The sequence below is a fragment of the Narcine bancroftii genome, chromosome 1 (genome assembly GCF_036971445.1).
Source record: "Narcine bancroftii isolate sNarBan1 chromosome 1, sNarBan1.hap1, whole genome shotgun sequence".
Taxonomy (NCBI): Eukaryota; Metazoa; Chordata; class Chondrichthyes; order Torpediniformes; family Narcinidae; genus Narcine; species Narcine bancroftii.
Genome location: NC_091469.1, coordinates 419,296,862 through 419,311,568, shown reverse-complemented (window position 1 = coordinate 419,311,568; position 14,707 = coordinate 419,296,862). Strand labels below are relative to the sequence as shown.

The following is a 14,707-nucleotide window of genomic DNA, read 5'->3' as shown; positions in this document are numbered from 1 at the left end:
GATATTCAGATAATTTAAATGACTACTGTACTGGAAAGAAAGTTAATTTTAAATATACCTGAAATAGGTTTTGGTATTATGTTACAGATTCTATATTCTGTTCACTTGTGTTCCATGATTTTAAGTTATTTGTGGCTGTTGTAATCATAAATAAACCATGACCTCGAAGTATTTTCTTTGTCATGCTTAAGCCTTTGGAAGTGTTAATTAGTTCACGACAAATATAAAAAAATTAGGTCTTAAAAATGCCAAAACTTAACTGCTTCCTTATCTGATTCTTTTCAGGGTCACTTTGCTTGAAAAAGAAAATTTAATGAATGCGGAAAACCTTGGAATTGTTTTTGGGCCGACATTGATGCGACCCCCTGAACAAAATACACTGGCCACCTTGAATGACATACGATACCAGAGACTGATAATCCAACTCTTGATTGAAAATGAAGATGTCTTGTTCTGACAAAGGAAAGTAGATGAAAGTAAACTGACACTGTTGTTACAATTTACAAATGAGTTTTAAAGCATTGCTGCAGCCTTTGTTGGTTGGCTGTGTTCTGTGAAGTTATAGACTGATACCACAACATTCCCTGTAGACATTTATTTTACAAAGTATATGATTCATTAAAATAATTGAGGTTGGTTTAAAACAATCTTGTTACTCTATATGTATTTGAACATCACTAGGACTGTTATATCAGGAAAAAGGAAAGCAAAAGTGTACAATTCTTCCAAGCTACAGAGTTGTTTCTCATGTTCCTTTTTTAAAATATATATATACTCAATCAGGAAAAAAAAAACAATAATCAAAACTCCAAAGTTAGCCTGGTGCGAAGTGAGTATTTTTTATTTGCAATGATAGTATTTACCTATTTTGTATTTGAATTATATCATAGATTTTTGAATTGCACTAAGAGTCTCTACAGATTGGTATATTAACTAATTTATACCTATACATTTTTCAAAGTTCATTAACTTAAAAAGAGATTTGTGCTCCATATAACAAAATATCACGCTAATTGTCTACAAATTTATCAATTTTATAATAATGGTGGGAGATCTCTGCCATCCATGTATAGCAGTAAAAAATGGCATAATATTCTTGATCTGTAATAATTTTTCCTCTTCTGGTTAGAGGTCCCTTATGGTTTATTGAGTGCACAATGAAAACTGGATTAATTGTCACATTACTGTACTTAGGACTGGTGCCTATTGATTCATGGAAGGCATTTAATTGTGTATATGTATAAAGTTGTACTTAGTTATCAGTTTAATCAAGATAGCAGAAAGTCACCAAAGTTATGAGTATAGAAGGAAGGATCCATAGATCTTCCATTTTATTGTGAATGTTTGCTTTGTTCATTGTTACGATTGCTAAGTAGGCTGTATTTGAAAACTGTCAAACATCATATCTTCACAGTAGATTCTTTACATTCATCATTTTAGTAGAATGCTCATGAGATCATTTACATTTAAAATGGTACCTTCAAGTGGGGTTGCAACAGTGGTACCTGCAGGCAATTAATTCGTCTTTTCAAAATGGATAGAAGTGTTTTTCCTAAATTATTCTGTAGATCGAAATTTGATAGTTTTCAAATGCACATCTGGTTTTTTTGTACAAATCAAATGATGCAGTTGATCAACACACCACATTCTGATTCTTTTGGTGTAAATTTTGATTGTTTTGGTGAATTTGCCACAGTCACTGGTACCTGCAAATGAGATGTCTTCCTTTGGAATTTTGGCTATTCTTATTTCTCCTTTAGTAATGTGCAGAATGATGCCAGATTTATGTGTAAATTAAACAATGTACTGTGAAAAAAAATATTAAATGTGCCATTAAATTCAAATGCAGAATATTTTTGGTTTTATTAACTAATGGCCAGGGTAAGATTTTCTTTTTTCCTCAGAATCAAAGTGGACCTGTATTTTGAAAGAATCTTCAATAACCTTATCCCTTTACAAATAGAAACAAATTAAACCAGTCTGCAGCAACTTGATTATACAAATCAGCAGGTTTTACTTCTCACTCTATTAAAATAATGCACAATTTTGGCTGATATTTGAGACAGTGCTCTGTGGTCTTTAAGGTGAGTCATTTAATTGGATTGCTTCAATCCTTCATTAGTTTACAGAAATTATAGTTTGACACTCTTTGAGAAACACGCAAGTGTTTCCAATGTCTTTACTAACATTCATCCCTGAACAAAAGCAGATGATCTTGTTATATAGTTTCTTGTTACCAAGAATTGTTCAATGTGCAAAATGGATTCCACGTTTTCCTACATTCTGATAGAGAATAAGCATAAATTTAAAATAAATATTGTGCAACAATTTGTGAGGCATCTTGTGAAATCTCTGAAAGAAACTGCAGCTGGTGGTAGATGCAAATAATTCCATTGAATTTTTTCAGAATAAAACTATGACTTACCAGCACTCTTCTCCTTTCTCTCAAAATAGTTTATTTCATTAAATTGGAAATAAAGGGGGCCAAAATTGGATTCTCCAACCACCATTTATTGGACCTTGAAGTATCAATTATGGTGCATTGTATGTACACATACCATGCATCCTGGTAAAGTGTTACAGGCACGTGTACCTAACCTTCAGCAGTAACACATAAAGCAGCCACTTTGTGCATTTTTTGATTCCTTGGAGAATGGATTACACGCTGGTAGACAAACAAGGTGGATGAAAGGGGAAAATGACCTGCAACATATGAAAACAAAAGCCAAATGCAGACATTCTGCAACAACTGATATAAAGCACCATCTGCACAATATTACTTCACAAATGTAAGACAGGGAGAAGTCAAGAAAAGAAAACTGATGGAAGGAATGGAATTGTCCAAGAGAATCAGGCTGGTATCAGAATTTAGATCATTTTTAATAGAAGTGGATAAACATTTGGAAAATAAGTATGAGAGTATAGGAGATTGGGAGCAGAGTGATACTCATATTGGAGAGCTGATACAAAATGCAGTGAGTCAAATACATTAAATTTTTAAACTCTTCCTCTTTGACTGAGCCTATCAACATTTATAGTCTATCCCCCTCATAATTTTAAGTACCACTATGTAACAATAATAATAATATGTAACGAGCTCTCCACTGGCCACCGAGACAGGTGCACCAAAGAAGAGGTACAAGGACTGCCTAAAGAAAGCTCTTGGTGCCTGCCACATTGACCATCGCCAGTGGGCTGATATCGCCTCAAACCGTGCATCTTGGCGCCTCACAGTTCGGCGGGCAGCAACCTCCTTTGAAGAAGACCGCAGAGCCCACCTCACTGTCAAAAGACAAAGGAGGAAAAACCCAACACCCAACCCCAACCAACCAATTTTCCCTTGCAACCACTGCAACCGTGTCTGCCTGTCCCGCATCGGACTTGTCAGCCACAAACGAGCCTGCAGCTGACGTGGACATTACCCCTCCATAAATCTTTGTCTGCGAAGCCAAGCCAAAGAAAGAAGAAAAAGAAAAATGTAACATTATTAATATTTAGGGAGAATTTATAAGATTTAGAGTAGGTCACACACATACACACATTTTAAAATAGATCTTATTTGAAAGACTGAAGAATTCACATTGCAAGATCTTTCCAGACTGTAAGCACCTTTCACAAGTAGGTGTTAGTTGAACTGAGGTCATAAAATGCTTGACCATTGTCTTGCTGGAGTATCAGTACCCTTTCTGCAAAGGTCAATTCTGGATTGTTTCCCTAAGATAACAACTTGAGAAGAAGAAAGAACTCCTGTTGTTTGCTGGAGACGGTGGGGGGGGGGGGGGTTTTGCACAGCATGAGTCATATGCTCTCTTTGGAGTTTCAGTTGGAAAAGAGAGAGAGTTGAGTTAACAGCTCAGTCAGTCAGTGTGTGGGACACTGACGAGTAACTGAAAAGTGCAATCCAGGGAAAACTGTTTGAAACTGATAAAAGCAAGTTCCAGAGCAGTAGTTGGCTGGAAGTGCTATCTGTCTGATGTTTCCCTTGAAATAGAGGAAGGAATGGAACTCTGTGGTAGCTTGAAGAAAGAGGTTACAATCTAGAAGACCCTGATGGGGCAAGTTTCATCAGGGAGACCCTGAGGTGACTGGTGGTGGTACCTCAGTTGTGGAAATCCTGGAGCAACAAATATCTCTTTCTGCAAACCCTACAAGAACCTTCCTGAGCAGTAAACATTTACCTTTCAAGCACCAAGCCTGGTGAACTTTATACATGTTAAATTCTGTGCACAGTATGGTGATTGCCTGCAACTAGAGAACTTGGAAGAAGGAGAAGTGAGATTGAACTGTGAACCAAAGAACTTTTCTTGAATTTACACACACATTACATACACGTGCGCTTAGAATTAGAAAGGGGTAATTTGGGTTAGTATAGAGAATAGTATAAGAATAGAGTTAAGTTAAAGATTGATTCTATTTTCATGTTTGAAGTTGATAAAGTTGTTTTGAAAGCCACTGTCTTTGTGAATGTCTATTGCTGCTAGGTTTTGGGATCCTTTGGGCTCATAACAACTATCAAATCTCCCCTCATTCTTATATGTATCAGGAAATATAGTCCTAATCTGTTTAACCTTTCCCTGTAACTCAGTTCCTGAAGACCAGGCATCATCCTAGTAAATCTCTGCACTCTTTCTTATTGCTATCATTCCTGTAGTGAGGTAAAAACAATGGCTTATACACAAAATCAAATTTACATAACAATTCCAACTCCTACACTCAATACTTTGATTTATGAAGGTCAATATGCAAAATACTCTCTTTATAATCCTATCCATCTGTCATGCCACTTTCAGGGAATTATGTATCTGTGTTCCTAGATCCCTCTATTCTATAACACTCCTTAATGCTCTATCATTTATCCTTTCTTAATTTGTCCTTCCAAAATGCAGCACCCTGCACTTGTCTGCATTAAATTCTATCTCCCATTTATCAGCCCATTTTTCCAGCTGGTCCAGATCCCTCTGCAAGCTTTGAAAAACTTTGTTGTCCACAATCCGTCCAATCTTAGTGCTATCTGCAAACTTGCTGATCCAATTTACCACATCATCATCCAGATCATTGATATAGATGACAAACAACAATGGTCCCAGCAATGATCTCTGAGCCAACCAATCATCCAAGACTACTCTCTAGTTTCTCCCGTCCAGCCATTGTCAAATCCAATTCACTACTTCACCATGAATACCTAGCATCTAACCCTTCCTGACTAACTTTATTAAACTCCATGTAGACAATATTCACAAACTTTCCTTCGACAATGTTACTGGTAACATCTTCAAAAATCTCTATAAGATTGGTTAAACACAGCCTACCATGCACAAAGCCATGTTGACTTTCCCAAATCAGTTTCTGGCTCTCCAAATAAATGTATATCCGATCTCTTAGAGCACCTTCCAATAATTACTATCACTGTAATTATACTCACTGGCCTATAATTTCCAAAGTTGCTTTTGGAGTCTTTTTTAAACAATGGAGCAACATTCTCTACCCTCCAATCCTCTGGCACTACACCTTTGGCTAAGGACAACTTCCTTGAATGAGAGCCCAATGATCCATAAACCTGAAGCTCTCCCTTCTGCGCCATGCCTTTAGCTACGTGTTAAGTTGCATTATCCTCCTATTTCTAACCTCACTAACACGTGGCATGGGTAACAATCTTGTGATCATAACCCTGGATATCCTGTCCTTCAACCTAGCATGTAACTCCATGAACTCTCCTTGCAGGACCTCCTCACCTTTCCTATGGATTATGACATCTGGCTGCTCACCCTCCCTCCTGAGAATGGTGTGAACTTACTCTGAGATATCTCTTACCCTGGCACCAGGGAGGCAACATACCATCCGAGATACTCAATCTCTTCCACAGAACATCTTATCTGTTCCCCTAACTGTGCAATCCCCTATCACTACAATGCACCTCATCTCTATTCCCTTCTTAGCCACATGACCAGACTCAGTGCCAAAGACCTAATCATCATGGCTTATCCCTGGTAGGTCATTGCCCTCCAACAGAATCCAAAATTGTATATTGTACTTTTTATTGAGGGGAACGGCCACAGGCCCTGTACTGCCTAACTATTCTTTTTCCATCTCCTGCTGCCTCATAGGTATGAAAGTGTCCCTGTAATTCATGTCTATCACCCCCTCTGCCTTCCGAATGATCCAGAGTTCATCCAATTCCAGCTCCAAATCCATAGCTCAGTTTGTCAGGAGCTGCAGCTGGATGCCTTTCTTGCAGATGAAGATACTGCTGGCTTCCCTGACAACCCACATTCTGGAAGAGAAGCATTCCCCTGCCTTGGCTGCCATTTCCACCGTCTATGACGAGAGAAAAAAAAATTGTGTGAAACCAGTCATTGATTCAGCTCACCCATCCTTCCATGAGATATGGAGCTATGATAGTGTATGTCATGGTGTGTTCCTCATTGCATAATTTCCTGGAACAGTTATAATATGCAAACATATGCTGCAGAGGTTAGATACATCTTGTCTTTGGCATAAATTTTCACTAAATTCTGGCCCAACAATTTTTTAAAAATGCAATCCTAATTATATTTCAAAGTATAGTATCCTATGGCCAAATATAGCTTCTTGCTTATGCCATTGCCAAATCCTCCTTTGGCCTGTAAGCTGTAGACTTCAACATGCTGCATATCCTAAAATCCTTTTTCAATCAGTGCATTCAGTAGTCCCAACCTTTCATTGACCACACTGCAAATCTCTGTAGCCAAGTTGTTAATTATCAATGCTAATATCTCTTCATTTGCTTGCTGTTAGGCTTTGCCTGGCCAAGTTCATGTAAATTTACTCTAAAGGGTTCTTGCACATATTACTGCAATAGGAAAGAGAAATAGCATGCATAAAACTTAATGCACCTTGTTTCTGCTTTCTTTTGCAACATCCTTAATTAAATCAATGTCCATAACTTAGCCTGAGTTTTAAACCTAAATGCAGCATACATAGAAACATAGAAGAGAGGAGCAGGAGTAGGTCATTCGACCCTTCGAGCCTGCTCCGCCATTCAACGAGATCATGGCTGATCTTAAAGTTCAGTACCCCGTCCCTGCCTTCTCTCCGTAACCTTTAATACCCTTATACTGAAGAAATAGATCTAATTCCCTCTTAAATAGATTTAATGAACCTGCCTCCACTGCCCTCTGTGGCAATGAATTCCACAGATTCACCACCCTCTGGGTAAAGAAATTCCTCCTCATCTCAGTCCTAAATGGTTTGCCTATTATCCTCAAACCATGATCCCGGGTTCTGGATTTTCCCATCATTGGAAATATCCCATCTGCATCCATTCTGTCCAGTCCTGCCAGAATTTTGTATGTCTCTATGAGATCCCCTCTCAATCTTCTAAACTCCAGCAAGTACAATCCCAATTTGCGCAATCTTTCCTCATAAGTCATTCCTGCTATTCCAGGTATCAGCCTGGTGAATCGCCTTATGGAAGGAATGCGAACAATACAATAATAATTCATTCATTTTCCCTTGTCCTTTCCTTTGGATATTTTTAAAAAAGCCCAAAGAAGAAAAAAATATATTTCAGCCTGTAACTCTTGCTCTCTCATTTATTTGATTTGTTGAAAGATTTCTATTCTCCAAGGCAACAGTGTGAAGTTGTTGATGCCTTTCATATACAGTAGGCATTGTGTCTTTTGTTGCTTTTTATGGCTTGACATGCAGTGATGGGACCTTCATATTCAGCAGTGCACTGATAGCAATTAATCATGTTGCTGACAAAGGGACATTTTAAAAAGCAAATCTATGAAGTTAATTTTCCAAAGTCATTTTATACAAATATTACTTTAAAAAATAATATTCTGATTGATTGCTGGACTTATTAATTTGATCATAGTTTCTTCCGGTTTTCTACTCTTTGCCTGCATCAATATTTATATATTCTAATCAGTGTTTTAAAAATCAGGATTATGACGTGCCTTGATTAACTTTTTTACAGTGGAAAAAATACATTTTGTGCCTCTCATTGCTTTCGGATGAAGTTCACTCAATTTCTGCTGATGTAAACTTGCAACTTTAGATTTTGTATTTTATTTAGTTAATTGACATGCTGGCTGAGGTAAGATGGATTTCATTCCCACCAGATGTTCTTGAATTACTAGTTTCATAATAGCCTACAGGATATTTTTAATTGTTTTTGTCAAATTAATTAATTGAGAATTTCTAGGACCATAATTTTAATGATCCCTAATCAGTTATAAAAATTAGTTACAAAGATGATGACTTTTACCGTTATTTATGCTCGAGTGCTGCAGACTTTATTCCTGTATCTGATATACAGTTAATTCATCCACTCAAACTTGCACTTGTTCCAAAGTCTTTGCAATGTTAACTCCACAACCCTTCAAACAGAATTAGTTAAGATGCAATGCAATGCAATGGCTTGCTTGATTTTTACACTCTCTGTATCACCATCAGCTTAAGCCTTAACTTGTGGCTGAACAGCAGGTGAACTCGCCACATTCTTTAAAGATGAATCAGAATAGACATCTCTTGCTTCTCTACATTTACTTATCCAATGATTTACTCAAACATCTCAGACTAACCCTTTGATTTATTGAATGAATTCTAACTTAATCTTCAGGAAACCCGGAACAATCACGAAACTCATCAATTATTTATAATGTTTAATTTATTATTTCCCACATCGATTGCTTTTGATCTTTCCTCCTTTTCTTCCACGCAGTTTTGCTCAATAGCACCTTTGAACAGCATTTGAAATGTTTGGCAACTGCAATAGCGCAGGGGCAGAAGGTGACAGCGATGCCAAGAGCGCTCTCACTCTCGGGAATTAAGTCTCCCAGACAATCAGGGAAGAGGCCATCATTTGACAGAGCAACTAAGTGCTCATGTTCCTTCTGCAACCTCCTGACTTTTGAGTGCAACAGGTCACTATTATTTCTCAACATATGAGAAGCGGCAAATGTTTTTTAGACATACAGCACAGAAACAGGCTCTTTCAGCTCACAAGTCCAAGCCACCTAATTGCACCCAATTGACCTACAGCCTATAATCTTTTGAAGGGTGGGAGGAAACTGGAGAACCCGGAGGAAACCCACGCAAACACAGGTAGAATGTACAAACTCCTTACTGACAGTGCTGGATTCGAACCCTGGTCCCAGTCGCTGATGCTGTAATGGCATTGCACTAACCGTTACGCTAATTGTGCCTCCCTAACCACGACGTTAACCATGCCTCCCTACTGGAATACATCAGAGTGTAGACCCCTCATATCTTTACAAGGAGGGATTTCCAGAATTTCATCTTTCTGAGATGTGAAAGAGGTTTGGAAAGTCAGTTGCTAATATTGTACAATTGATTTTGAAGATCAATTTTGCATTTGTCTCGTGAAATTGTATGATTATTTAAATTATATCCTTGTAGTGGCCCGCTAACCTGGATGTGACCCAGTACACAAGATAACCGACGACTGCACAGACCCCACGGGGACCAAAGACCATCGTCCCAGATGACCACCCGCATGGCGGGAAACAACAAGCAATGGCAGGCTCACCGACCAATCTGAGGCCGGTGCTGCTGTGACATGACTCCTGTCATCAGCAGTGGGGAGAGAATATAAGCGGAGTTGCTAGTGCAATAAACCAGACTTTGACTTCCTGGGTTTGTGTCATTCTTTCCACACTTCGCAGTGGCGCGCATGCTTCAGTGGTGACCCCGGCAGGTCCAGTTGGACCTGAAGATGACAAACTTCAACTAGGCAGCTCTTCACGCAGTTTCATTGAATCTGCCAACATTCTTGGCGGCGCAGCCACACTTGTGGTTTGAACAGGCCGAGGTCCAGTTCCACCTCCAACAGATCACTGCCGACGACACACGTTACTACTACATAGTGAGCTTGCCAGACCAGGACATGGCAGTAAGGGTTCTCAACTTCCTGTGACAGCCTCCAGAGCAAGGCAAATGTGATGCCCTCAAGGAGCTATTAACCCACACCTTCGGGCTCCCACAGCATAAGCGCACTGCCCGATTGTTTCATATAGACAGATTGGGGGACAGGGCCACATCCGCCCTAATGAGTGAAATGCTCGCCTTTGCTGAGGGACACAGGCCTTGCCTGCTCTTCGAGCAGATTTTCCTGGAGCAGTTGCCCAAGGATATCTGACTCTTGCTCGCTGATGAGGAGTTCTGCAACCCTATGAAAGTTACAGCCCAGGCGGCCGTGCTCTGGAGAGCAAAGAAAGAAAACAGCACCTCAGTGGAGCAAATTACTAGGCCCCCGCACAAAGCCAGCAACAAGGCCACAGCAAACTGAGAGGCAAGTGGACCCTCACCCACCCAACAGTACTGTTACTATCACCAAGGATTGGGGAACGGGTGCCCGTCTTTGCTGCTCACCCTGCAGGTTTCAGGGAAACACCATGGCCAACTGTAATCAATGGTTGTAGCAGTTGGCCAATGTGACAGCCTCCTCCACATGTGGGACTCTATCAGGAAGGTGCTTCCTCATTGACACCAGTGCTGAAATAAGTGTCTCCCCTACCCCCTTTGGCCTACAACATCCGGAACGGCAAGCCGGGCCCAGAACTGAGGGCAGTGAACAGCACCCGCACTGTCCCCCTTCACTTCGGCAGCAGCTGGTTCATGTGGACATTCACAATTGCGGTGGTGGTGCAACTGCTCCTGGGAGTGGACTTCCTGCAAGCCCACTGCCAGCTGGTGGACCTTAAATGATGGCATTTGGTGCACACCAGGACTTTTCAAACAATGCCAAGTTACCTGCCCCCCTCCTCGACTCCATCACAACGCATTTGTGCAGATCCTAGCAGAGTTCCCTTCGATCGTGGCACCACAGTATTCCTCCGCTGAGACGATGCACGGGGTAAGGCACCATATCCTCACTGATGGCCCCCCGCTGCATGCCAGGGCTCACTGCCTCCCCCCCACCCCAAGAAGCTCACCCTCACCAAGGAGGATTTTTAAAAATGGAAGATCTGGGGATAGTGCGGGATTCTGACAGCCCCTGGGCCTCCCCCTGCATATGGTACTGAAGGCAGCAGGAGGGTGGAGGCCATGTCATGACTATTGCCATCTCAACGAGGCCACCACACCCACCTTGTGCCCCACAACCAAGACTTTACCGCTAACTTTCAAGGGGCACGGGTATTTTCAAAAGTCAACCTCATCAGGGGCTATCACCAGTTCCTAGTCCATCCCGATGACATCGCTAAAACCGACATCATTACCCCTTTTGGACTTTTCGAGCTCCTGAGACTACCCTTTGGACTTAAAAATGTAGCCAAGTCCTTCCAGAGGCTGATGGATGCAGTGGGTCAGGATCTCACATTTGCGTTCATCTATTTGGACAATATTCCCATCACCAGCCACAATCACACAGAACATGCAGCCCACCTAAGGGGACTGTGCACCGCTGCAGGAATTCGGACTAACTATAAACCAGTTTGGACTGGAAACTATCAATTTCCTGGGGCATCAAATCAACAGGCACTGAGTGAAATCCCTGCCCGAAAAGGTAGAGGCTGTTTGGTGCTTCGTCAAATCCCACACGGTGAATGGGCAGCAAGAATTCTCCGGAATGATTAATTTTTATCACCGATTCATACCGGCAGTGGCTCACATCATGCGGCTCCTTTTTGCACTCATAAAGATATTACCTGGGACAATGGGGCCTCAGAAGCATTCCAGAAGGCCAAGGACACACTGGCCAATGCCACCTTCAGGTACAGCCCAGGCCAGAGGCACCAACCGCTCTCACAGTAGATGCCTCCAGCACAGTGGGGAGATGTACTGGAAAAATTCATCGAAGGGCAATGGCTGCCCCTGGTCTTCTTTAGCAGGCATTTCCTCAGCCTAATGTGGGAACTCAAACACAGCACCTTTGACCTGGAGCTATTGGCGCTGTACCTGGCAGTCAGGTACTTCAGGTATTTTTTGGACCATAAATTGTTAACATTTGCCTTCCATAAAGTGTCGGATCTGTGGTCGGCCAGGCAGCAGCGACACCTCTCATATGTGTCTGAGTTCACCATGGATATTCAACACATCACAGGTAAAACCAACGCAGTGGCCGACGCACTGTCCCACCCCGTGATTGAGTCCGTTCAGGCCCTGTCCCATGGAATAGACTATAAAGCTATAGTCAATGACATCAATGCCAGGGCACAGCAGGAAGCCCTTGAGATCCTGTTATACAGAATGGCAGTTTCCAGGTTCAGGCTGGTGGATGTCACCGTCAGCCCTGATAACCAGACGCTCCTCTGTGACATTGCCACAGCCAAATCCTGCCCCATCATGCCGGCAGTGTGGACACGGCAGGACTTCGATGCAAAGCACAACCTGGCGGACTCAGCCATCAGAACTTCTGTCAAAATGGTGGCCAGTAGGTTTGTCTGGCACGGACACTGGAATCAGGCCAGTCAGTGGGCCAAGACCTGCATGCTTGGCCAGACATCCAAAGTGCAGACACACATCAAGGCACCCCCCCCCCCAACAACATTTTAGCTAGCGCAACATAAGTTCTCCCACATCCATTTTAACATTGTAGGGCCTCTACTGGTCTCCACTGGGTGAGATATCTCCTCACCATGATTCACCATTGACAGCCTCAAGCCAGCACATCTGGACATCAGCCATCCGATCTCCAGTCAGCCCCTATGACGCAGAGATAGTCCACCGTAAGTGGCAAACATCGATCTGATCACTGGTTCGGTGCGGGGTGGAGGGAGGGTCGTGTAGCAGCCCGCTAACCAGGACACAACCTGGTACACAAGATGGCCGATGAACACGGCGACTGCACAGACCCCGCAAGGACCAACAATCTTTGTCCCAGGTGACAACTCACACAGCAGGAAACAACGAGCAATGGCAGGAATGCCAATCAATCTGAGGTCAGTGCTGCTGTGATGTCACTCCTGTCCTCAGCACTGGGGAGAGAATATGAACAGAGCTGCCAGTGCAATAAACTAGTCTTCGACTTTGACTTCTTGGGTGTGTGTCATTCTTTCCACACTTCACGGTAGTGCACACACTACATCCTCATGAATTTCCAACATTGAACTTGTTTTTCCATCCACAGACTTCTCTTTTCAGTTATGCTCTGAGAATAATTAACATCTCATGGTTAATTTTTAAAAGGCACTTATGGCTTTAAACTTTTCCCCAAATTTCTTCAGACTTTTAGGTATTCTCACAGCCCACAAACCAAAACTCCAACAAATTCTTTTGCACGTTGGAGCGAGAACCAGATAAGCTGCAGCTGCGGGTTTTTGCCATTAATGTCTTCCTGCTGAGAAGAGCTTCTTGTAGTTTTTTCAACATTCTGCAGAGCTAAATGGTTTAGGATTGACTGGGCAACCTAAGGAAGAACATAGTTGCTGTCACTCAAGATGTAGCTTTCAAAACGCACTTTAACCCAAGTCCAGTGTGAAGGGTTAAATATGGAGCAGTGTAACAGAATAAATGGGATTTAAAACACAACGCTGGAGACACTTAGCAAGTCAAACAGCATACTTTATGTAGCAAAGATAAAGATACATAACCAATGTTTTGGGCTTTAAGAACCCTTCATCAATTTATGAGGAAAATGTAGCCCTACATCTTTGCTATATAAATACACAGTTTGATCTGCTGGGTTTCTCCAGCATTGTGTTTTCACTACAATCACTGCATCTGCAGACTTTCATGTTTTACTTAAAATAAATGTGGCGATTAGTTTGTGAATGCTCTCATGCCTGTTTATAATGCTCATTGTTCACAGGTGAACTTCTGCACTCCTGCTCACAACTCTTGATTTGTACCAGACAATTATTGACCTAATTCTTAAATGTATTCATCAACTTGCACTCCTCACCTTTTTTTTCTGTTGTGCCCTCTCTTCCATATTTGCCTCTGACCTCTTGCGTATGGCCCTGTGCTCCTCCACCCACTATTTGTTTCAGGCACCTGCCTGCTTTTTGATCATACCTTGATGAAGGGCCCAAGTCAAGTCACCTTTATTTATCGCATGGTAAAGATGAGGTAGTGTTTCTCCAGGATCACGGACATAAATATGTTAGAATACAAGTTAAACACATTGAAATATTAAAATGTTAAGATGTATACAGTAAAAGTCCACAGTACACTATCCATATAAGTTCTGGGAATTCAGGAGCCTGATGGCTTGGGAGGAAAAAACTGTTGCCAGATGGCAGAAGGGAGAACAGTTTATGTGAGGGGTGTGTGGAGTCCTGCACAATGTTTATTGCCTTTCACCTGCATCAAGTGTTGTAGATGTCCTTCACATTAGGAAGAGAGCCCCCCCCCCAATGATCTTTTCTGCAGATTTCACTATCCTCTGCAGGGTCTTGTGGTCCAAGGTGGTACACCTTCCAAACCAGGCGGTGATGCAGTTGCACAGGATACTCTCAGTACATCCTCTGTAGAATGTCGTGAGGATGGAGAGTGGGAGGTGAACTTTCCTCAACCTTCACAGGAAGTGGAGTGATTGCTGGGCTTTCTTGGCTATGGAGCTCAGTGTCAGTACCAGACAAATGTTAGTGAGGGGGATTTAACTTGTTGGGGGTGGGGGGGAGGCACAGTCCAACGCTCATAAACTCGCTCATTGGGGGGAGAGATGTTGTTCCATCATCCACCCCTCTGATGCAGGTGCCGAGAGCACTGCTTTCATGACATCAAACATTATTAGCCACTAGTGACGCTTGATACATGC

The 14,707-nt window shown here is 41.9% G+C and overlaps 1 protein-coding gene across 5 annotated transcripts in view; it reads left to right on the top strand.

Moving 5' to 3' along the window:
- Window positions 1–1,827, top strand: part of chn2 (chimerin 2) — a 335,049-nt gene extending 333,222 nt beyond the window's left edge. For all 5 annotated transcript variants that reach the window (XM_069914081.1, XM_069914083.1, XM_069914079.1 and 2 more), the window contains one exon: window positions 286–1,827. In XM_069914081.1, the coding sequence (XP_069770182.1) occupies window positions 286–457 (172 nt within the window). In that variant the 3' untranslated portion in view covers window positions 458–1,827. The remainder of the gene's footprint in view (window positions 1–285) is intronic.
- Window positions 1,828–14,707: the final 12,880 nt, after the last annotated feature.